This window comes from Fomitiporia mediterranea (genome assembly GCF_000271605.1).
Source record: "Fomitiporia mediterranea MF3/22 unplaced genomic scaffold FOMMEscaffold_10, whole genome shotgun sequence".
Lineage (NCBI taxonomy): Eukaryota > Fungi > Basidiomycota > Agaricomycetes > Hymenochaetales > Hymenochaetaceae > Fomitiporia > Fomitiporia mediterranea.
In genome coordinates this window covers 1,014,884-1,040,143 of record NW_006760395.1, presented here as the reverse complement: position 1 = coordinate 1,040,143, position 25,260 = coordinate 1,014,884, and the positions used below count along the sequence as shown (strand labels likewise).

General features: G+C 40.2%; 5 protein-coding genes across 5 annotated transcripts; 3 read left to right on the top strand and 2 right to left on the bottom strand.

Annotated features, from left to right (window-relative positions):
• Positions 1-1,949: 1,949 nt before the first annotated feature.
• On the bottom strand, positions 1,950-2,971 carry FOMMEDRAFT_159675 (S-adenosyl-L-methionine-dependent methyltransferase; the record flags this gene model as incomplete). Its single annotated transcript, XM_007269465.1, has 4 exons — positions 1,950-2,620; positions 2,669-2,784; positions 2,826-2,875; positions 2,933-2,971. 4 exons carry the CDS (start codon positions 2,969-2,971, stop codon positions 1,950-1,952), a joined length of 876 nt encoding a protein of 291 aa, XP_007269527.1.
• Positions 2,972-3,772: 801 nt separating this feature from the next.
• Positions 3,773-5,382, top strand: FOMMEDRAFT_136190 (uncharacterized protein; the record flags this gene model as incomplete). The annotated part of the gene is made up of 2 exons (XM_007269464.1): positions 3,773-4,795; positions 4,858-5,382. 2 exons carry the CDS (start codon positions 3,773-3,775, stop codon positions 5,380-5,382), a joined length of 1,548 nt encoding a protein of 515 aa, XP_007269526.1.
• A 1,915-nt stretch (positions 5,383-7,297) lies between these two features.
• FOMMEDRAFT_142523 (uncharacterized protein) lies at positions 7,298-8,416 on the top strand. The gene is made up of 2 exons (XM_007269463.1): positions 7,298-7,585; positions 7,637-8,416. Exons 1-2 carry the CDS (start codon positions 7,403-7,405, stop codon positions 8,393-8,395), a joined length of 942 nt encoding a protein of 313 aa, XP_007269525.1. The 5' UTR covers positions 7,298-7,402; the 3' UTR covers positions 8,396-8,416.
• Positions 8,417-9,217: 801 nt separating this feature from the next.
• FOMMEDRAFT_159673 (uncharacterized protein) lies at positions 9,218-10,670 on the bottom strand (the record flags this gene model as incomplete). Its single annotated transcript, XM_007269462.1, has 7 exons — positions 9,218-9,382; positions 9,436-9,523; positions 9,602-9,676; positions 9,736-10,174; positions 10,234-10,346; positions 10,421-10,533; positions 10,590-10,670. The coding sequence occupies 7 exons, from the start codon at positions 10,668-10,670 to the stop codon at positions 9,218-9,220; spliced, it is 1,074 nt and encodes a 357-aa protein (XP_007269524.1).
• Positions 10,671-12,475: 1,805 nt separating this feature from the next.
• FOMMEDRAFT_30744 (uncharacterized protein) lies at positions 12,476-14,414 on the top strand (the record flags this gene model as incomplete). Its single annotated transcript, XM_007269461.1, has 5 exons — positions 12,476-12,565; positions 12,621-13,060; positions 13,119-14,133; positions 14,200-14,315; positions 14,387-14,414. The coding sequence occupies 5 exons, from the start codon at positions 12,476-12,478 to the stop codon at positions 14,412-14,414; spliced, it is 1,689 nt and encodes a 562-aa protein (XP_007269523.1).
• Positions 14,415-25,260: the final 10,846 nt, after the last annotated feature.

The following is a 25,260-nucleotide window of genomic DNA, read 5'->3' as shown; positions in this document are numbered from 1 at the left end:
GTTTCTCTGAGCACTGGTTGAATTCTATTAAGAATATAGTAGTAAAAATGTATGTTTCTCAGCCAAATTGGCAACTTCACTTTAGCATTTTTAACTCAACTAAATAAGAGCCATTTACAATAAAACTTGGATATATTGTACATATACTATATTGTTACATACATGATTTTTCTCAAGAAGAAATATGCTGATTTGTATGAGTTATAGATAAATCTTTGAATCTTGATATAAAGGCAAAAAACTGTTAACATGATATATACATGTAGATCCTTTCATAACTCACTCAATTTTACATATTTTTCTTTCTAATACATACAGATAGAAAGCTGTGAAGAATAGCTTTCTAACAGTATTTTTTATATTTTCTAATAATTATTGATTGTGGAGTTACAAGCAAATTAGCTGAAATTAGCTAATCATGTCAACAGTTTTTTGCGTCACTGTACATCATCATCAATCCGGCCAATCTGACGACCACCTGGCATATTTTCCTAACACAGCCCAACAGACTGAGAAGCTTGCACGTGGAGTACTTATTCCGAAAAGTGACGATGTAAATGGTCCACTCGGCCGGGAAGTTCGTTATGGAATTCGCAGCAAAACGAATGTTGCTGGGAAACGACTTCGGAAACAAAGCAGACGATATGTTGGTGCCAACAAGCTCAACGCCTTCCGGAACTTCCTTAGCCAGATCCATGATCCATGCTCCTTTTACTAGCATCAGATACCATCGCTTACGCCAATGAATCCACATTTTAGTTCCCGTTCTTGCATCAAGCACTCTGCCCTCGCAACTTGCAACTGAGCTGAAATTCCCTATTGTAGATAAATCGTCCATCATACACTGTGACTACAAGGTAACTGTGCTGTGCTTCGAGCCTAGATAAATGTCCTCCAGTTCATCGGCCCTTGTGAGTAGACTCAACAACACTGACTGACCTATGATGTTCATCGTTCCTTGGGCGGATATACTGGTCTGGAGTACCTTTAGTTTCGTTTGCGGGGTTCGGCATTCCGATGTACCTTGACGCCCTGAGTTCTTTCATTCTTTAAATGTGATGGACTGCGCATAGTTCCGGTACAACATCAATCGATAGTGGTACGATCCATCTTCTGTCCTTGTTGTTGTGTAGCCGCCGTTCAGAGAAACAACCTGACCGGCACATGATATGACGCGAACTCATGTTTCAGCGTATTGACTTTATCCCAGAGCATCATATACCTAAACATATGAAATGTATCCTTATGGGTTGAGCCCGAATCCATGGTACATGACACATCAGTAGCTTTACCTCCCGCTTTGAGATATTTATCAAACTCTGGGAATATTATTTTGCCCTCTTGCAAGTACCATACAGACAAGCCAATAAAACTTCCTTGATCAGGGACGCACAAGGTCTAGTGAGAAGTACATACAGGAACTGTGGAGTTCCCCAATGATTGGACGTAGAGTACCCTCTTTTATGCACAGAAATTCCCATCCATTCATCTCGGTTGTCCTATTACAGTCGTGTTTTCTATCATTTGATCTCAGTATTGCACGTTTGGTGATTACTAGAGAAATACAGCACCTTCAACATAGTCAGTCTCTATCCCTGAGTTGTGGCCACTTGATGAAACTAGTAGAAGGCAGAATAGCATATAAATATCAATCTCATTGCTCCTAGCATGGTCATATGCATGAATTTCCGCATTTAAGCATAACTTCCAATCAATACGGATGAACCGTTCTCAATACGAATATCCTTAACCTAATCATTTGAGGGCTCAAATTTCCCGTCCCCTGCAAGTGTTATGCATTCTTGGTGTAGATGGATAGTACCAGTGTTTTGCACCTTAACGTACAGGAGATATCTTCATTGGCCTGCTGTATTCAACGATTCTTTAAATTATGTGAGAGTATGTACAACATCTGGAATTTCCTGCACTACTGAAATATCGACATGAAGTTACTCCTGCAACGGTTTCCTCGCCAAGATGACAACAAAACTGTAAGACACACCCTCGCCTTCGTCGAGCTCTTTACGCCCTGAATCGAAAAGCGCATCAACGTCTTCCTCTGTCTTGACCAACGCAAATCCTCCTTCTGGTATCGCAAGCTTTCCGACTGACCTTAATCCCATTAATAAGTTGTCGGTGCCGATCCGGGCGATTTCACCCCAATTATTTCCAATTGGTGCACCTCGGATCTCCACTCGAATATCAGTAAAGCCGACGTTCCGCATAAGCTCTGGGATATGCTCAGCCGAATTAGTTAGAAATCCTCGGGATCGTAGAACCTCTGCGAACAATGTCGTCATTTTCTCGACCGCCTGCAAGTTATCGCCTGAAGGGAATGGCTCGGTGAAGTCCACGATTTGCGCCGTGCCACCGGGTTTGAGAACTCGATAGAGTTCTGACATAGCCGCAACCCAGTCTGAGGACGTAAACGCGCCTACCATGGCACGTTGATGGACAAAGTCAAATGTGGAACTCCACGAGGCCGGAAGGTTGGTTGTAGAATTCGCGACAAAGCAAACATTGCTGGGGAATGACTTTGGAAACAGTGCAGGTGATATGTCTGTACCGACAAGCTGGACACTTTCGGGAACTTCTTTCGCTAGGCCTGTAATCCATGCTCCTTTTACCTACATCAGGTATTGTATTTTGTGCTAATAAACCAACATACCTGTCCCCGTTCCTGCATCAAGCACTCTACCCTCGGGACTGAGTTGGACTCCTTTGTCGTATATCAGACGTCCATCATATACTGTTGCTACAAGATAACCGTGCTGCGCTTTGAGCCTAGGGTAACGTACTCAGTTTAACAATTCCAATAATTGTACATAAGCAGGCTTTCATTTCGCGCTCTTCGTCGTTCCTCGGGCGAACGTACCTGTCTGCAGAAACTTTAGTGTCGTCTGCGGGATTCGACGTTTTGGTGTATCGTTACCTCCCAAGTATGCCAGTCACTAGTGTCTTTATGTGGCATGCGCACCGCACATTACCTGTCCATAGTCATTGGATCATAAAATTGACGAATGTCCAGCTCGGAAAGTGCCAGGTATCGATGACACCGGCTGTCTTTTTACCTATACTGTTGCACAGCCGAGTGTCAAGGTGTTGATAGGAGACCACCCAACCACAATTTCGGTAGTATTAACTTAATCTGAATCACTATACTAATCGCCATGTGATACGACCCACATACAAGCAAGGTAGGACAGAGATCCCTAGTAATCTGCAGAGAGTAAACACGAGTGCCTGGCTTGAGATTTGAGTGGCAACCAACTGAAGTCAGAGAGAATGCCCTTGCCATAGGCACGTACTCGCTCTCTCTGCTAAAGATTCATGATAGTATGGGCTGCCCAAGCTTCAAAGCAAATTATCTTGGAAGTTTCGAAACAGAAGCACGTCAATCAGAGAGTCTGAGTTGTTGGCACACTAGTATATAGTCCAGTAGCAGTGGCTTTAGGCAAGCGAGGGAGCATGAAATGATGGGTTCCCAACAATAGCGATTGAGAGTCTCATTTTATCGTTCAGAATTGCAGAGAACCTCCAACTGAAGCACGATGTTCTCTTTTTTGAAAAGTAAATTTTAGTGAGTGAGAAATGCCTTGTCATTGCACGTGATAATTATGTTAGTCTAGCCTTATGCTATAATGCTTACTAATTTTCTGAAAGGCGATGAAACTACTCAGGCTGTATACTAGCACACCGGACAGCCAAGGTTGACGGGTACTAATTGTCGACTGTCCCGCCTCCAGAGACGACTACAAGCACCCTTACGACGATGGCGACTGAGCTGAAGCGTAGCGAGTACAACCCATTCCGAACACCAACGGTGACGCCAAATCCGACCGGCGCAGGCCCATCTACGACGTCTCCTGCAATCTCGCAACTACCGCCGCAGCCGCAGCCTGAGTCGCACACCCGCGCTGCAACACCTCCTGCAAGTACCTCTCGAGGTCCGAGTCCTTCGGGCAGAGGCCGCTCCGCAGATGACCTTGCGGCTGACCTGCAGGGCACAACTCTCGAGGACAACACACCAGCTGAGCCCCCTCCAGCGTATACACCATCGGCAAATCCGTATGATGGTGAAGCAACAGTCGAATATGGCCCGCATAGACCATTTCAGCCCGCTCCTCCTGCGCCACCTCTTCCTCAGCAATTCACAGGGATGAGTATGCCTCAACACCCGCATTTCGCAGGCATGTCTCAACCGAGTCCGTTCATGACCCCTCAGCCGACAGGACTACCCATGACACCCCATCAGACGGGCGGTTGGACCCAGTACCCTGGTCAGGGAGCTCCAAATAATAATGCTTTAGGACATTTTGGACCTCCACCGCGACATCCTTCTGTTACTACAAACAATTACCCTCCACCGCAAGTACAAGTGACGCCAGCACCCACAGGCATGTCTGAATTCGCAAGGGACTTCTATGCTTCATCAGCTAACGATCGTGTACCGTCTCCTGCGCATTCTCACGGATCTTCTGAAGGGTCTGCGGAGCCAGAGCACTATGAACGCGTTGGTCCTACCTCAAGCACACCCTCCTCACATAGTCCGTCTCACCGGACTTCGTCACGCTACGCGCCTCCCGATGGTCCCCCACCTTCCTCGAATTCTCCAGCTTTTCCACCGCCTCCTGGTCCTCCACCTTCGCATCCATCGAGAGAAGCATCGGACAGTGGCGACGATTGGCGTCCGACAGAATCTCCGACCCCTGGCCGACCCCTCCTCAACAAGGGCCGCGTCCTAGTTTATCCCCAAAATTATGAATGCAAGAAATGCTTGAACACTGGTTACAAGGTGGCTACTCTTCTGTTAACGCATAGCGTGAATCTAGTTTCTGACACTTTAACTACGTGCAGTCCTTTGATCCGAGTCACCCTTGTCGAAGATGTTGGGATAAATATGGAAAACAATATTCTGGTGCCATCCTTTACGCACCGCGTACCCAACAGTCCCAGCGTCCTCTTCCAAACTTACGGCCTCCGCATCTTCATCACCGGCAGGCACGATCGCAGCCTTCTCTTGCTTCACCGCCTCCGTCCAACCTCAACCGCTCTCAATCAACCTATCAACCATACAACCAGCCTAATCAACCCTTCGACGGTCCTAATCAAGGATATCCGGCACGTCCTTTATCAACTCCATTCCCGGGTTGCGGGCCAGGTGGATTTTTCAATCCTAACCGACCGATGGGGATGCCTATTCCCCGCTTTAACTCCACACGAGGATTACCCCCACCTGGCGCAACAGTGGTGAATCCGGGCGATGCACGCATCGGTGGCCGGCTCTGTTGGCGATGCGACGGCACGGGGACGGTTAGCTTCCTTATATTCGACATAGAGCAATGTCCGGTTTGCAGAGGAGTCGGAAGAACTCTTCAATGAAGACATTCATCGGGACCCAGAGATGAAATACTTCGTCTGACAATCCGTGGTTTAATAGACTGCCGTACTCTACATCTGCCCCCTTCCTCGCACCTTCTGGATTTCCGGACTTGCACGTTAACTCCTGTATCACTAATTTCTTGACAATTCTATAACCCCTAAAGTTCGGTGCTGTATCTGTAAATGAACATACCATACTTTATGTTTCCTTCTATCCATCATTAATTCCGTGCTCCTATTTTTATACTAATCATCGCTCTTGTTTTATTCATTTCGTACGCCTTTTAAATCGATTCTCGCTGAATGCGGCAATTCGGAGTTCTCGGGGCTAATCTGAGTTGTCTGATCTGACGTTTTTTCGCCTCGTGTCGTTTGTTCGTACTAGCGAACAATTAGCCTCGTTGGGCCGGATATCGTAGTCGATTTATGCAAATGTACGTCTTGTGTTTCACCAATGCCGCATTATTGCTGTAGCTTCTTCGTCATAGTCGCCGTCACCTCTTCAGGCTCGAAGTGCCACTGACTGGCTTCTTGATTTGTCAGGAACATGCCTACAATCCAGGCACTTCCTCTCGACGTTCAGTCACTTATTTGGTCCCACTTATCTCTGGAAGACATCTTGCGTCTTCGCCAGGTAAGCAGCCGATCTGTTGAATTATACCTGAATGGATATATATTTCTTTTCATCTACTCTTTAGGCATGTTCGAGTCTGTCAATCGCTATCTCAAATGGCAAACAACTATGGGCGCGTTTCCTTTCTGATCGCTCACTCTCAATCTCATTATATCCCATACAATATACTGGGTGTCGAGAAAGCAGAAGCACATGCCATCGAGTCATGGGTCAAACATGCCACTTTACTTTCCAGAAGCTATCTGAAAACAAATAAAAAGCTGGTTATCCGTAAAGTTCAAGGCTACTCTGACCTCCGTGTAACTTGGCTCAAGCTTATTCTTGGACGGTGGTGCCTGATTTCATCTTCGAACGATGAAAAGAGCGAGTTGTCATTGTGGGAGATAAAGCCACAGTATGAGGTTGAGCTCTGTGTAAGAGTTTTCCTCGAAGCACCAGTCATTGATGGGCAGTTGGATGATTCCTCTGGAAGTGTGCAATTTGCTATCACGATTGGAGCTTCGTATGGTCTTACTTTTTGTGCCATAGAATGATGTTTCTGACGCACATATCAAGTATTCCATACATTCTGATCCTTAGTATTTCTTGTCACCAAGGAAATGTTGAATTTCACCAGGTTGCCGAACTTCCTCAGGCCTCAGTTGTTCGCTTTTTGCACGGCGATCTTGTTGGATTTGCCGTCCATCAGGGCGACGACACGTATCCATACATTGCAAACTGGGGAACAGGCCGCCTGTTCAGGTTGCGTATCCCCAGCGACGCTTCGCAGTTATCTGCAATTCCATTCGTAAGTGTGTTTTCATAACTTTTTGTGCCGAGTGTGACCATGGTACGGAAATCTAGGAATCGTGCGTTGCAATGACTATCAAAAACGGATACGTGTTCACTTTACATCGATCTGCAATTCACGTGTTCCATGAGCCAGCACATTCAGATGTTCCTGAGACGATTGTGCAACATGTAGCAAAGCTCGGACTATCGGAAATGGCTCTTGAGGGGCAGTTCATAGATGACACGTTGCAACATGCGCAATCGATAAGTAACGATGCACCAATACGACTCCACTTCCAGAACTTCGACTCCGAGATCATACAAGTAAACGTGCTTCGGGAGGACCCGCCGGACAATTCGCCAAGGTTCTCTATAGTCGAGACCTTGGAAAACAACCCACCGGACGTGCCAAGTGCCCGGGTCCTGTACAGATATTGCATTGGCCGATCAGCTCAGAGGATCTTTTGTCTAACGTCACGCTTTGACTGTAGCTGGATTCCCGCCAGTCTCTTTACCGCAGGTATCCGTGCATCAACCAACGCTGAGGAAGGTCAACACGACACAGTAATAGGTGAACACGTACTAGCATCTAGAGAAGGTTTTCCTCTTCTTCAGATGATCACTGCCATCGATTTTGATGATGGACATGGCCTACTGCTCATTGGAACTGAATCTGGGGATGTTCGACTCATCTCACTCCTTGAGACACAAGTTGTCGCTCAAGGAAGCACGGAAAACGACCTTCCAGAAGATTTGCCGAAAATTAGATCAATGTTTGGCATTACAAGGGTCTCGCAGGTATCCAAAACTGCCAACTTTCCATATCGACACCTAACGTTTGCTCTCTAGACTGCTGTTCGTTCTAATCTACCAACATTTTATGACATTCGAAAACACTATAAGATATGGGAGAACCTACCAACAGAAGAGTTCAAGCAGATAACTCGGGACTGGATTGGTCAATACGCTGTGCCGTTGTCCTTTGCAGGCTGGTCAAATGATTGGACCCGGTTTCAACGCATATGGGATTGGATCAGACCATTTTCCCGCTGGGGGTCTCTTGACGTCGATTATGATTTTTACAACACCTCCTGCTCGATAGCAAGAATGCGTCTTCAAACATTGGGAGACATCATTCCAGTCGCATATCGCACTGATGACCACTCCCGCGCCATATTCCGAACCGGAGAACGCATTTTCTACTGCCGAACACTTGATCGTACTGTTGATAGAGAAAGCGTCATGGACATTGACTACGAAGATGAGGATGACATTGTCTTGGGGATTTTGCCACTCACGTACAGAGAGTTCATATCCGATCCTCTATCCATTATCCCCCACGTTTCCGACTACGATACACAGCGAAACCTAACGGATTGGGTCCCTCCCTACAGCCACAGTGCACAGAGCCGCATTGCTGGAACTGTACGTACGATTCGCAAATACCAGAAAGAGACATCTGGGAAGATTCCGGAGAATGCAAGTATGGAGTCCTGGACAGATGAAGAATGGGACGAAAACTATCGCGCTACCAACGAACGGCTTCAAGATAGGAGAAGGAATATCCCGGAATTTGTGGAGGGACCCGCATACTTCGTGCCTATATAGTACATTTGTTATGCATATCTTTGTTTTAGCCACGTTCCCTTGTGAGTTCCTGTCACAGTCCAACAAAAGGACCATATGCCTTCAGAGACATGACGGAAATTGTAGAAGTACCAGCTTCAATTCCGGATATGTTCTAAGATTTACCATATGGTCTTTTGTGACAAGTAAATGTGGATTCACATATTCTCTGAGGGAGAAGTACCTTTGCGTCCCGCATATCTCACACTTTTTAGGGGATGTGGGAGCATGCAGCATTAATATATTGAGTCAAGGGTCAGAAACGTCTCTGTACTCAACAGAAAGACATTTTCAACACGAGCAATATACTACTTGTATACAGAATTGTGGATGATCCCAGCCTCTGTGTCATGCAGCTGGACCACATTTTGGGAAATACTAAATAGTATGCAATTGCAGTAACAGATGCTGAAATCTGGTGAGTTTGCTACATGGGATACCTTCTGGCACTGGAACAGAGCAACAGACTAGAGACTGGCATGTTTGGCTTGCCTTGAAAGTCTATCTAGATTTCCCGGCAATCTATTGCCTATACAATCACTGCTCTAGACCTCTGTATTGTGCCATTACAGTGGTTTCAATAAGCCATTGTAAGCATTACAGTAAGTAATATTTTGTAATTGGGCATGATCTGATTATCCACTTGATGAGAACATATATGAGCAACTTGAAGAAAAAGATCATGGATGATGGATCATGATGAATGTAGCAGTGAAAATTAGTAGAATAATATGGTATTGTATGGCATTCCAGAATACAGGACAATTAATCCTTTGAACAATGTGAAGCCACCATTTGAAATGACTATTTTCGCGGCACAACGAAGGCATGACCCTGGCCTATATTCCTCCAATAATCTGGAGAACCATTTACTGGGCGACCCGCTAGCATTGGGAATGTGTCTGCTTGACTCGACGTTGCTTCTGAATACTCGTTATAACTCCAAGCAGGTCTGCTGGAGGAACTTTGCTAGTGTTGGCGTATTCAGTATTCTGTTGTTTAAAATAACACATGTAACTCACTCTCACAGGCCAGTTATCATCTTCGGCATAACCAGCCGGGAGATTACCATAGGTCCAACCAGTACCCATGTCCTGCTGTGATACTCCACTATGTCCCAGAAGGTAGTCACAGGAATTGCACGGATCCATATGACTTTCCTTTAAACAGTCTTGTACAGATACAAACTGTTTTGGAAGCTTGCGTACAGACAAGGCTTGGCCAAAACCAATTGTTTGTCTGCTACTGCTATCAGACCGATGGCTAACACAATGTACAATCTCAGAGATACCTTTGCAAACTGAAGTTAAGACAGAGCATACCTTGCTAGATTAAGTGTCTCAGCACAATTTCCTGCCATTCCTTTGTTTATCTGATGCATCCCTTGTGCAACTGCTGTCATAGCTGGAGCCTGCTGCATCCAAGGCGAATTCCTCATATTCCCAAGAGCTTCTAGCCTTTTCTGCCTCAGTGTGACTCTCGCATCGGCAAATTCCTTTTTAGCCGTGGAAACAGGAAGAGAAGAAGAAAGTGACATGGTAAGGTGAAGGGTCGATTTTTTCTCTTCAGTAGCAAGGGCTGTCCAGTTCCCTTCAATAAATATGTGTGTGACAGTTGGAAAGTATGGCGCTTTTGCTTTCTTCTGGTTCCTACTTGCAATGTACATCCCCAATATGTAACAGAGTCGAGTGTAGCACAAGAGGCGAAATTGAGTGCGCTCAAGGTCTGCCACAGGCGGTTCTGCATACGATATGAACCATCCTTGCAGGTTAAAAAAATTAGCTGGTTGACTGTCAAGGAACAGGTATTGTCAAGTTTACCAAGTGCAGAAAAGACATCTGAGAAAGGAAGAGCGTTATGCCTATGAAATGCCGCTTCCAAGATTATTGGAAGATTAGTTCTGGTGTCAAATGCATACGTATCTGCAGTTTGCCTAAGTAAATTTGTACGATTTAGAAATTTACTGGTTAGAATAGTAAGACTAAGTAATTAGTAATCGGTACTTACAAGCACTTCAAAAGAATGTTATGGAGAACATTATTAAATCGCGTTCCATCTCCATGTCTGCTAACATAGTTTTGACGTGCAATTCCTTCATGTGCTTTAATATAATAAATTATCTTTCAAAGGTTATCAATAAAAGTAGGCAGCTATACTGTCAGAATTGTATGCTTACGTCATCTTTCCCCCAGTTCCAGCAGAGAGGCGCGCCTCCAGTACGGCCGCAAGTATCGATCGGGTAGGTATACGATGCCATATTTCGAATAGAATAGATGCAATTTTTTGTACGGGAGAGATGGACGAGCCAGCGACCAGATCAGCAAGAAAAGAGTCTCCAAGATTCTATCTATATTGTATTGACATAGGGTAGATACAGTAGTTTTTATATCAGAAAATCCACTTATTGTAGAATATTTGATGGCAACTTGAAGCCAAATAGCTCCAGACACTTAAGAGGCTCGAGTTCCATGGTAACATTATTTTCTGTTCAAGAAGTCTCTTGTTCCATGAATGTGTTGAACTAATAAGTGGCAGAGTATATTGTGATGTTGCACATTTCACTAAGACAGACAAGTAAACTAGTTAGAGGCCTCTGCATCTGTGATATTGGAAATACTAATTATTGTAATTCAAGGCCGATGACACCGAGATCCGAGATATTGACGCGAAGTGATAGTTTGTGTTGAATACTAACGAACCTTTCCTCATTGAATCCACAACGGGTGATGTACACCACACAGGAATCCAGAAGGAACATGAGAAAGGAAGAACAAGGATAGGAGAAGACAGGTTTGGAAGTCAGCAATATATAGCAATTGGGCCCCTTGCAGAATCCAGATGCAAAGGGACAGATTGAAGCATGCCTGCCAGTGGAACTAGTGCTCCGCACTGTAGCGTAATTTACGGATACGCCTGCAGCGTATACGCTTACGCACCGTATCGTAAGAGAAAATTTTAGCTGAAAATACGGGCGTATATTTACGCGCGTATGCGTATACCATAAGTAAAAAATTTCCGTATACGCCGTATACGAGTATACGGTATTACTAAGCATATTCTCTAATTAAATACTAAGTTTGAGTTTCTAAACCTCATTTACTTTACTTATTTATATACCAAATCATTTTAATACTATATAACAACCTTGTTTAACTTAAAAAGTACTAGTATGAGTACTACGGTTAGTATGGTTACTACAGTACATCACATGAAGGTTTAGAGCTGTCACGTGATATTAACTCACAATACTCAACTGTCTTATTTCTGTGTGTAAACAGCACTACAATACATTTTCTTAGCTCAGTAATATCAAGCATTTGTTTTGAAAGATGATAGTGTACTTTTATGAGCTATTTTAATGTAAAGTATCTTGTTATATTTGGCACAGTGTATACGCCGTATACGCCGTATACGGAAGTAGCGTATCGTATATGGGTCCTGCTGACCCAGTTTACGCCCGTAATTATACGCGCGTATGCGTATACGTGGGAAATTTTACGCGCGTAAGCGTATACGCTACGCGCGGAGCACTAAGTGGAACTGCTAAGATTCATTTGTCAGGTCTACCCGGTACTGCATATCAACAGAGCTCACTCCTGTTCTAGAGTTGCTATACAGTCGATATATATCTGAGCAGTATGTATATATTTGGTCAGAGAATATTACTGTGCTAAAGCTTGCAACTTGTGAATTGTCGGCCACAGTTACAGTAAACTTTATTCCCCTATTTCCTTTATCTTCCCTTGTCATTGCCTTTAAATGACGGTCAAACTTACATGTATCAGTAGCACTATCAACGTATTGTAGTTAAGTGGCTGTATATATTTTACACAGCATTGTGTTGTGTTCGATGACGGTGAACAAACAACCCCACTTGTTTGTTGATCCATTTGGATTGGCGTCTCAGTTGTTCTTTAGCACTTACGCCTAAGCGGAACTTCGGTCATGTCGGTCGCCAGACCACCGCGCCTCTTATTCTTCACCCCTAACGTGAACCACAACCTCGTTTTTTCGTATACCCCAAGTCCAAGTACTCGACGAGCCTAGCAATAGGAATCTGCCATGATGCAAAATATTCTGGCCTTGCCTCAAGATATTCACTCTCTGATTTTCTCCGAGCTCACGTTCAATGATATTTTGCGTCTGCGGCAGGTATGCTATTCAACTTACGCCGAACCTCCTTCTTGATAGAATGCTTCATACATAGACATGTTCTGCATTCTCGTCTGGCATTTCGAACGACAAACAGCTTTGGACGTATTTGTTCAAACAACACGTAATACGAAACTCGTTGCCTTTTCCGCAGTATTTACGCTGCATCAAGGACGTTGAAGCGCGCGACATTGAGTCATTGGTGAAGCATGCGGTTTTATTAGATAGAAACTACGCGACGATCTGGAGGAGGCTTCACGTACGCAGAATAGAAAACAGCCGCGGTTCAGCTATAACTTGGCTTAGACTGATCCTTGGACGTTGGGTCTTTGTTGCTTCAGCAGACATGAATAGGTGCGAAGTCACAATATGGGATATACCGCCGAAGGGAGAGATGAGACTTGCTGCGAAGAAATTCGTGGAGGCACCTGTGATTGATGGAATAGTGGAAGAATCTGACACGCAAGTGCAATGTGCACTTACCATAGGAACTTCGTAAGTCATATGCATTTTTCTCTCCTGTATTTCGTAACTTACTTACCGTAACATGAAGTTCGCCTTATATACTAATCATCCGCATATCTCAGCATGCGGGAGAAGTGATGATTAGCCAACTTGCGTGGATGTCTGAAGCTTCACACGTCCGCTTCTTACAGGGCAACCTCATCGGCTTCGCTGTTCACAAGGGTGATGATGCGTACCCGTACATTGCCAATTGGAAAACGAAGGACTTGACTCGATTATATCTATCACCAAGCCCTCCTTTACGAGCACTTTCCCCACTTCCCCTCGTACGTATGACTATTCATTTCAACGCGCCAGCTTTCAGCCTACATCTTGCATTTGTTCAGGAGCCTTGTATAGCTATGACTATTAAGAACAGGTACATATTCACCCTACATCGTCGCACAGTCCACGTCTTCGCCCTGTCGCCTGATGGAGAACTTAGGTCCGAGCATGTATCCTTCCTATCTCTAAAGGAATCGGCATGCAAAGGCCATTTTTTCGATATTTCCGTTGATGAGTCACGGGAAATGGGTCAGCCAGATGCGATGCTGCGTATGTACTACCAGGGATACAGCTCTGCTATCCGACAGGTCGTTGTTTTGAGAGGTGAAACCAAGGAGCCAGCAACGTTCACTCTTATTGAGTCGCCCAAAGCAACCCCTCCTTACGTATTCCAAGCTCAAGTGCTAGCTCGATATGCTATTGGCCAATCTGGCCGAAGGGCTTTTTTTATAGTCTCACCATCCCACAGCTGGATGCCTTCTGAACTTACGACAACATCCATTCGTCTTCCAACAAATACAGACGAATGCCAACCTTTCACGGAACTTGACGACTATATTCCGGTCTCAAGAGATGCACTTCCGCTTCAACATCTAATCTCAGACCTTGTGTTCGATGATGGAAGGGGCCTCTTATTGATGGGTACAGTCTCGGGAGATGTACGGCTCGCGTCTTTTATGGAAGAGGACGCTCTCACACGCGAAAGCATCCGCATAGAACTTCCTGATTATGCAATGGATGAAGAGTTAATACCAGTAGAGGACCAAAAGCTTTCATCAGTACGTGACGCTTTAACTCGAAATCGGATTCTGGTCATTTACAGATGCACTTGTGACTGGTTGTAGACGGAGGTGGTTCCGAATCTTCCGATTTTCTACAAAATAATGGCTTCTCACAAATTTGAGGAAGATCTGGCTCCTTCTGTTCGCGAAGAAGTAACTCGCAGCTGGTTTGACCGAAGGTGTGGACGGCAAGTAATCTTAGGCTGGTCGAATGATTGGACGTACTTCGAATGCGTATGGGACTGGATAGTACCCTTCTCACGATGGGGAACCCTTGACCTAAAATTTATGTATGAATCCTCTTCGGATACCGCTAGGGGACGGCTTCAGGCACTGGGTGATATAATTCCTATACTGTATGACGTGGCGAACCATAAGCGCGTCGTGTTTCGGATCGGCGAACGCATGTTCTACTGTCGGGCAATTAAGGACCTCGACGAAGACGATGAAATGGAAGCATTCGAGGGCGAGCAGGACATATTCCTGGGCATTCTGCCATGCACTTACTCTCAATTCTTGGTCGATCCTCCTTCAGTCATACCTCATTTATCCAACGATGAGAACTTTAACAATCTCAATCGCTGGGGAGAGCCTGGGCATATTCAATCGCAGCGTTCTGCATTTGGAGTGGTATGTACGATCCGCAAAAATCACACAAAACTATGTGAAAAGTTTCCGGATGACAACGAGATGGAAAGCTGGCCTGGAGAAGTATGGGCAAAGATGTTCAATGAAATTTTTCATAATGAGTATAGCTTTTAACTCCGCGACCAATTATCACTTTAACAATTTTGATAGTTTCCTTCAGTTAATTAGTTATACAACAATCGTTGTCTACTTACATATGTAACGTTTAGCTATTACATAACATTCAGCTGATTGTGCTATTGTGCTTGCATTGCACGGATGCATTAATATTGATTGCTGGTCAGTCAGTGTGTAAGATGTGCCCAGTCTCATTCGGGCCTCTCGACAATCAGTCATGGGCTGGTTCCTTAACCTGAGATCTACTTTCCTCCCTGCTCAAAGGCTTGATTACACGTACCTCTTCTGCGCATGTCCATACTTCCACTTTTGAAAACGCATCAAAACAGAGTCAACAATCAAATACTTTCAAAACTATTCGGTTTGCTTCAAAAGTCTACTTAAATGCCCTAATGATTGGTGGTGTATACCATCATTTCTCTGGACGTCTGTGTTGTGGAATCATTGGAGGCTTTTAACAAGTGTAGCGGGAGTGCCCCCCAACTCTCTCTTATTGAGACATCAGGCAAGGATCTGCCTTATATACTACAGTGTGAAGTCCGATAGTCCGAGACATTCCAAGTGCAGTAACACTACAAAAGGCAATTGGGGGTTTCCTAATCTAGAGCTAGAGTGCAATCTAATACTCCCCTTCAAGCATTAATTAAGAACTAAGACTGTATGCCTAATAGTTCAATTAGATGCTTGATCTGTGGGACGTGGAGAGCTTTCGTAAGGATGTCTGCTAATTGATTCTGTGATTGAACATAGCATAAATTGATGTAATTGTTTTGAATGTAACATTGTACAAAGTCTTTTTGTAAATCAAGGTGTTTAGTGCAAGCATTGTATGTTATTTCATCAGACTTTACAGTCTTTATTACACTTTGGTTATTACAATAAATTGTAATGGGTGCTAATTCAGTCTGTAGTACCTCTTTAGCAAATTGTTTGAGCCAAATAGCTTCTTGAGTAGTATACACTAGTGCTTGCAACTCAGCTTTGTAAACAGATAATGGTACCAGGTTTTACTGTTTGCTTGACTAAGATATGGTTGATTTAGCTAATTGAAAGATGTAGCTGTTTATTGCTTTATGTCCTTCTGTCATTTGTCTGTCTGCATTACAATAGTCTTATAGTTTTAAGGTGTTTGTGCTTCCAAGTTGAAGCTAGTAATTCATTATATATTTCAAATACACAAAGCAATGTTTCACTACTTTGTAGTGATGTGTTTAGGGCTTTTGTAGGTAGTATGCTAATTGCCCAGTAATATAAGATATGTCTGGCTGTGTGCAATCCACAACATATCTTAACAATCCTACTATATTCATATATAGTGTTGTTTTATTATTACTTTTGTTTGTATTGTACATATTGTTTGTATCATTGGATAGATCTATTCTAGGAGTAATAGGTGTTTGTAGTGCCTTTTTGTTTTCAAAGTAGTAATACTTGATTATACTTTCAATATAATGCTTTTACTGTAAGCTAATCATTTGTTGAGATCTATCTCAGCTTATTTCAATACCAAGTAACTAATGTATTTTGTTACTATCAGTAAATGTAACATATTGTCTTAATGCATATTTAAATACTGTTATTATAGTGATAGTTTTGCCAATAATTGTAATATTGTCAACATACATAAATGTTATAAGAATCATTTTATTATTTTGTTTCTTATAAAATATGGTGTAATCATAATTAGCTTGTTCTAATCCAATCTTAAGTAGTAGTTTAGTAATCTTCTTGTACTATTGTCTACCTGCTTGTTTCAATCTGTATAATGCTTTATTTAAATGTAATGCCTGTCCAGGTTTAATATCTGTAAGTAGCTTGCCTAGCAGTAGTTTCACATAAATGAGCTTGTCCTCATTTAGTTCTCTATAAAGATATACAGATTTTACATCTATCTAATGTATCTTGTAGTTCTTAGATGCTGCCTAAGATAACTGTTAACATGTATTATAATCAATGATACAATTACAGATACTACAGTATTAGTAAAACAATTAATACACATACAAACAGAACAGACACAGAATTAACAGAACAGACACAGAACTAAGAAACATGTATTGGATACATGATACAAGACATGTATTGGATACACAATAAGTATCAGATATGAAATAATGAGACAACAGATATCTAAGACATACATACAGACAAATAACATAAAAACAAACAACTTATTAACTAAATACATATTATTATCAGGGTCTACACCCTTATTACTTGTGTGATAACTTAAGCAAACACATTCTAACAGGTTATGAGCCTTACACTCTCTGCTTAACACCTCATATTACTACTATAAGACTATACTATACTACTTTACATTAACTGTTAAGAAAGGGAAGGGAGGTTATGTGAGAGGCTTAGAGGGATCACACAAAGAGGGGGGGATAGTGGACTCAGCTTGCTCTCTTGTGGCTTGCTTCATTGTCTGTTGATTAGTTAGTCTATATATACTATGTAGGTATGTCTCAGATGTAGAATGTATGATGGAAGGTATTCCATCATTGTTCATTATTGCTTGTAATATAGTTTATATTATCTGAGACATACTCTTGTGTAGTCTTGTCTTAACATTAACACTATACATTTATGATGGACTCCCCAAGTACTTGCAATACACACACATTGATTAGAACTGAAACGAATCCATCTACAACTTTAGAACAGACAAGCAGGACAAATCCTACTCACTATAAACCTACTAATGTCTCTAAACACTTTGAACACAACATTGTACAACTAAAAGATACATCCAGATTCAAAATATGGAAGTATCAGATTAACTCTGCTATTACAGCAACAGGCTATATACACTTGTTCACAAATGAACCAAAGCCTGAAGACATTAAGGTTGTGTACACAATTTACACATTAATAATTAATAAAGTAGCAGATCATATAATGGCTAACTTTATACATACTAGAATGTTGATTAAAACTCTTATGAGCAGATTAGAAGAATGCTTCAACCCTTATACAGTTACATATAAAGTATACAATGAGTCTTTACTATTTTAAAATATAATAATCATGTTAAAAACTTTAGACAAGTACTTAATGTTACAGTCCTCTACTCTTACACCTTTAGTTCCAAGGGTTCTACACCCTTCTGTACTAGAACTCAGGACTTCTGTCCCTCAGGAGTGCTGTCTATAGACTATATACAGGCTGACACTCACTTCTACCCCTCCTTACTTTATTATTCTGTTCCTTTGACCACCCTTTCATTCTTTGTTCATTCTATAGTCTCTTACCCTTTGTCCATCCCTTCATTCTTTGTACCTTTATCTTTGACCTTCCTTTATTTCATTCTTTGTAGCTCACTATTCCCTGAGTGCTCTTGTATAGTTTAGTATATATAAGTGTATAAGATCAGACTGGTTCTATAGTCTTAATCTCATCTACTCTAGATAGTCCTGTACTCTTAAGCTCACTCTATATACTCTACTCTTGTCTCACTCACTCTCTCTGTCTGTTCTGTAAGTTCTGACTATGTTCTAGTACTTGTGTTCTGTATTTCTGTTGTGTAGAATAGTTGTAGTCTGAGTCTCCTTACTAAGCCTTTGAGTCCCCTCTATACTGTTACTAACATCAGATTAAGACTACCTATTACTACTCTATAACTCTCCTACATTTTAGGCATTAGTACTCACTATTGTATTAATCTCTTTTCTTTGTCCCAACCCTTTTACATTTTTAAATTTTAAACTTTTTAAACCCTTTTAAACTTTTACCACCCTTCTTCTATTCATTACCCCTTTTAGTTTAGTGTTGATTCCTTTATAGTATAAACATAGACTCTCCTACACTAACTACTACCCCTACTATCCTGCCAGATTAGTAGTTACAAGCAGACCTAGCTTAATACATACAGACCTCTATCTAAGAGGCCTTTACTAACTACATACCTCTAACTCTCTTAGAACCTGTTCTAATTGTTCTAGAAGTTACAACCTGTTCTAGAAAGAAAGTGTATATAGTCTACCCTTCAGACTTTAATAGGTAACACTTTAAGGACTTCCAGTACCAAGTCAAACTATATATAGTTACTACTTTAACTAATCTATCCTCAGACCTTAATTGTGTCTTATTTGTTCTCTCCTTCATAAAGGAAGGCAACACAGCCACCTAGGCCTAGAACTGGATTGAAGGACATTAGATCAGAAGCCTGATCTGACTTTAGAACAATGAGTTGTATTCAGAATTTATAAGGCAGCTCTGTACTTCCTTTATTAATCTGAATAAGAAGTATAATATACAGAACAAGCTTGTGTCTCTACAACAGGGCAAACATTCTATTAATACCTTCTTTCAGGAGTTTAATATTCTAGCCTAGAAGGCAGGATTCATACTTAGGTTTAATAATGTTCTTATTAGAATGCTTGAAAAAGCTCTTCACCTAGAACTGGTTAATAAGATTCTCAGAATAATGTTAGAACTGATTACTTACACTAATTAGAAGACATGTACCATTTCCTTCAACCAAGCTATAACTTAAATGTGTCAAGTTTATACAGAATACTTACACATGTGTCCAACTCTAACAGTTCTGAGCCCTTAGATCAATCTGCCTATAACTTACAATCAATCTATTCTAATAAACATTAGAGAAGCCTAAAAGTAAGGAGCATACTTTACTTACAGAAAGCCAGAGTACTAAATTAAGGACTGTTTACAGAAGTAACAGTATATTTGTCAGGTTATTAGAGTAATAATGAGTGACAAGCAGGATTTGTAGTAAGAAGCCTTTTCTACAAATCTAGAAGTCACCTTAGAACTCCTAGACTCTGACTATATACTCTAGGATTTTGTAGAGGCCTAATAGTAAATGTAGTACTAAAGAGTTATGACTTGGATTTTTTAACAGTCACTTTTGATTTAATGAACACTATAGGATTAGAAGTAAATAAAGTAAATAAAGTAAGAAAAGTAGAAAAAGTAGAAAAAGTAGAAAAAGTAAATTAACTATTAGATTGCACTCTGGATTAGGAAATCCCCAATTGCCTTATGTAGAATTACTGTACTTGGAATGTCTCAGATTATTGGACTTCACTATGTAGTATATAAGGTAGATACTTGCTTGATGTCTCAATTAGAGAGAGTACTTAGGGTACTCCTACTATGCTTGTTAAAAGGTTATGAGCCTTGGTGCCCATTGAATGCCCCTACACACTTGCTCTCACAGAACACCTTTGCCTCCTGCCAGACCACCAAGCCCAAGACCTCCCTCTCCCCCCAAACTCATTACAATGTTGTCTACAATGTATACCTTTGTTAACACTACAATGAAGGACTCTGACATTATAAAGTTCTTTGAGGGAACAGAAAAGTTGGCTGGTGTGAAGGGATACAAGATATGGTGCTTGTGCATACACAGTGCACTCACTGCCATGATACTCTTAGATCATCTAGAGCACAATCCCCCTTCCTCTAATGATGCTAGCATACATACAGGCAATGTTTTGTATCATTGTATAACAAAAACAATAACTGATACAATTTATACAAACTTCACAACACATACGAGTGTTAGAAGTCTCATGAAGGTGCTTTCTGAACAATACAATGTTCAAACAACAATGACACATACTGTAAACATATCTACATTGTTTACAGTAAAAGGGTATGTATTACAGTTTGATAAGATGTTAGACAACATTGAACAAATCTACAGGTAGTTGTCTGTACATAATAAAGCCCCTAATAACAATACATACATCTCAGCAATTAATCTCACTACTCCTTGTGAGTATAGATGGGTAGCAACAATGCTAGACAGGCAAATTACCTATTATAATCAACTACTAATGGTTACAGCAGCTCAGAAAGATGTTCTGATGCTAGCTAAGTTGATACACAAATTATGAAACACATATACTGAGTATCATTCTCAGTACTCTCAAACGAAACAAGATACTGAATGAGACAGCCTACAAACAAAAGGCAAAAGTGTAGCTAAAGGCAAAACAAAGCCTTACAATAAAGTTAAATGCTACAACTGTAATAAGTACAGGCATATGTCAAAAGACTGCCAAAATCCTCCAACAAGCAAAACAACAGAAGCTTGAAAGAAAAAGCATAGGCAAACAACTACTACTTCTACTACTACTACTACACTGTCTCAACCTACACTTAATGCAGCAGTATTCATTAGAGATGATAATGAAACAGCATTCATTGAAGACATTAATAAAACACTAATGCTAGAGTCTACAATTGTAGAAGCCTCAGTATCAAGTTCCAGCAGCTTACCTGTTCAATCTGCTCTATCTGCTGAATCTGATGTATTTTCAGCATTTGAAGTACAAGAGGAAGGTGTCATACAAGTAGACAACTTTATGAACTCATTTGACAATATGAAAGAAGTCATTGAGGAGTTCAATTACAACCCAAATGTATGTATCAACACAATACATTGTAATGATACTGAACTAATACATTGTATTGATATATTGGACTCTGGTGCAAATGTACACACTACTCCATACTTGTTCTGTCTTACAAACGTTTGGAACTTGACCCTAATAAATGTTATGATTGTGAATAAATCATCATTCACACTTAGCAAAAGTAGAGCAATGACATTTAATGTAAAACTACAAAACAAAGCTGATGAGCATACAAAGGTGAATACGATTTCACTACAAAACGTATACTATCATCCTAATCTGAACTTCATGCTTGTTAGTGAAGCACTATTGTACAAAGTAGGATATGTTTTAACAAAAACAAACAATGAATATATTATTTATTCTCCTGCTCATACAAAGATTGGTGAAATACATGTACAAAATAACTTGTATATGATAGTTTCTCATCATAATAAACGATCCATTAACACAATCACTATTGTTGATTTACATTAACGAATGGGTCATGTTAATTTCAATTACTTACACAAACTCATACAAGAGTATCCTGAGATTGTAAGTCAAAGGATAACAGACAATAAAAATGTGTAGTGTACAGATTGTATCAAAGCAAACATACAATGCAATGAAATACCAAAAATACAAACAACACCTCTTGTACAATCCTATGGAGATCATCTCCATATTGATATATGGGGACCTGCCCTAGTACAAGCTTACAGCAAGTACAAATATCTTTTTACCATTGTAGATAACACTACACAATAGGTAACTATGCTACCTATACAGTATAAAAGTGATGCTTTTACTGAATATGTAAAGCATACAATGAAACTCTTTATACAGTACAGTATAAGAGTTAAAACTCTCTAAAGTGATAACAATACAGTGTTCCTAAGTAAAGACTTCACTATGTACATTGAAAGTCAAGGAACAATACATAGATTAACAGTACACAATACACTGTAACAGAACAGAGTTACAGAATGTATGTATAAGACTATCTTTAACTGTGTATGTATGTGTCTGTTATCAGCAAAATTACCTATGAAATTCTGGGTATATACAGTACAATATCAAACATTTATTCATAACAGAACACTAAGAGTTGCTATTAATTTTGCAACACTATATTACAAACAGTATAATGAACATTATCAAATAGATAATATACAAGAATTCAGTGTATATTGTATCATACAGAACGAACGAACGTATAAACTACAACCTAGAGGCTAACACACACAATGGTTAGGTTATGATAACAACAGTAAAGGTCACTTAGTGTGCCATGATAATAAAATTACTGTTGAGCACAACATACAATTCATAGACAAACCAATGTCTAGGATTGAAGGGGAGAATAATCATAATGATGATACATTAAACAACAATGAAACTCTTCCTAATAACAATAATAAAGATAAAGAACCTGTCATACAATGCTCTACACAAGAGTGAAGACTGGTTAAACAAACTATAGGTCTAAATTACAAAGACAATATAAACCTAGCTATGTATCTAACAGAATTTAACAAATTCCTCAACAAAGTCTATAACGATCTATTAACATATTACAATGCTATAACACATATAGACAAAGAACAATGGATCAAAGCTATGAAGGATGAAATACAGTCACTTCAACAATGAAACACATGGATATATGCTATCCCCCCTACAAATACAAATGTAATTGGAATGAAATTTGTCTATAAAATCAAAAGACTAGCTAACAGCTGAATAGACAAATATAAAGCACAATTTGTAGTGCAAGGATATGCTCAAAAGAATGGAATAGACTTTTATTCTGACAACTTATTTGCTCTAGTAACAAAACTATCAACAGTACAATTATTGTTATCTTGGGCAGCATCTAAGAACTATGAAATACATTAGATAGATGTAAAATCTGCATATCTTTACAGAGAATTAAATGAGGACAAACTCATCTATGTAAAACTGCTGTCAGGCAGGCTACTTACAGATATTAAACCTGGACAGGCATTATACTTAAATAAAGCATTATATGGATTGAAACAAGCAGGTAGACAATGGTACAAGAAGATTACTGAACTACTACTTAAGATCAGATTAGAACAAGCTAATTATGATCATACTGTATTTTACAAGAAACAAAATAATAAAACAATTCTTGTAACATTTATGCATGTCAACAATATTACAATTATTGGCAAAACTATTACTATAATAACAGCATTTAAACATGCATTAAGACAACACATTGTATTTACTGACAGTAACGAAATACATTAGTTACTTAGTATTGAAATAAGCTGAGATAGACCACAACAAACAATTAGCTTACAGCAAAAGCATTATATTGAAAGTATAATCAAGCATTACTACTTTGAAAACAAAAAGGCACTATGAACACCTATTACTCCTGGAATAGATCTATCTAACAATACAAACAATACGTACAATACAAACGAAAGTAATAATGAAACAACACTATACATGAATATGGTAGGATTGTTAAGATATGTTGCAGACTGTACACAGCCAGACATATCCTATATTACTGGGCAATTAGTGTGCTACTTACAAAAGCCCTAAATGTATCACTACAAAGTAGTGAAACATTGCTTTGTGTATTTAAAATATACAACAAATTGTTGGCTTCAACTTGGAAGCACAAACACCTTAAAACTACAAGGCTATTGTGATGCAGACAGACAAATGACAGAAGGACATAAAGCAATAAACAGCTACATCTTTCAATTAGCTAAATTGACCATATCCTGGTTGAGCAAACAGTAAAACCTGGTACTACTATCTGTTTACAAAGCAGAGTTGCAAGTGCTGGCATATGCTACTCAAGAAGCCATTTGGCTCAAACGATTTGCTAAAGAAGTACTGCAGACTGAATCAGCACCCATTACAATTTATTGTAATAATCAAGGAGTAATAAAGACTGTAAAGTCTGACAAAATAATGTACAACACTCACACTAAACATCTTGATTTATGAAAAGACTTTGTACAATGTTACATTCAAAACAAATACATTGATGTATGCTATGTTCAATCACAGAACCAATTAGCAGACATCCTTACAAAGGCTCTCCACGTCCTACAGATCAAGCATCTAAACAAACTATTAGGCATACAGTCTTAGTTCTTAATTAATGCTTGAAGGGGAGTATTAGATTGTGCTCTGGATTAGGAAATCCCCAATTGCCTTATGTAGAATTACTGCACTTGGAATGTCTCAGATTATCAGACTTCACTATGTAGTATATAAGGTAGATACTTGCTTGATGTCTCAATTAGAGAGAGTACTTGGGGCACTCCTGCTACACTTGTTAAAATTAACAAAATTATTTATTAAAAAGGAAAAAGTCAAAAACAAAAGTAGATAGTTCTCTTATTTCTTCTGATTCTTTTAATTCTTCTCTTTGTACTTCATCTGAGTTTAAATCTGTACAATCTGACATACTACTTCTGTATTCTAAGAACTCAGAATGTTCAGAATATTACTTAGCCCTGTTTACTACTTAGTAGTTTGTCTATAGTATTAAGTAGGGATAGTCTCAGCTAAGTTCACAGTTGAGGACATGAGTCTGTCCTTGTCAAAAGAGAGAGGTTAATAAGGAAATGTTAGTATATATACTTACTCTCTCAGACAATAAGGCTGTACAAGCTGTACATTCCCTTCAGAACAAGTAGTAATTTATTAGAGAACATTCTAAATACTAGCTCTAGGTTCTCATCCTCTTAGCTCCCTTCTCAGAATCCCTCCAGATCTGAACAATAGCTCTAGTAGATAGTGAATGTACTAGTTTGTACATTAATAAGACCTTTGTGTAGGAATACTACCTCTCTACTTAATACATTCTACTTCTAATCCTAGTATATAATATAGACAGAACTCTAAACTAGAATAGTCAGATTACTGAGTTTGTCCAACTATGGATAACCATTCAGGATCATAAGGAAAGTATTAAGTTTAGAGTCACTAACCT

Bases quoted from the DNA above. Each gene is read 5' to 3' on its own strand.
- FOMMEDRAFT_142523 (XM_007269463.1), top strand. From the start codon at position 7,403: ATGATCACTGCCATCGATTTTGATGATGGACATGGCCTACTGCTCATT. The intron at 7,586-7,636 runs GTATCCAAAACT...TTTGCTCTCTAG, and splicing joins GCATTACAAGGGTCTCGCAG to ACTGCTGTTCGTTCTAATCT.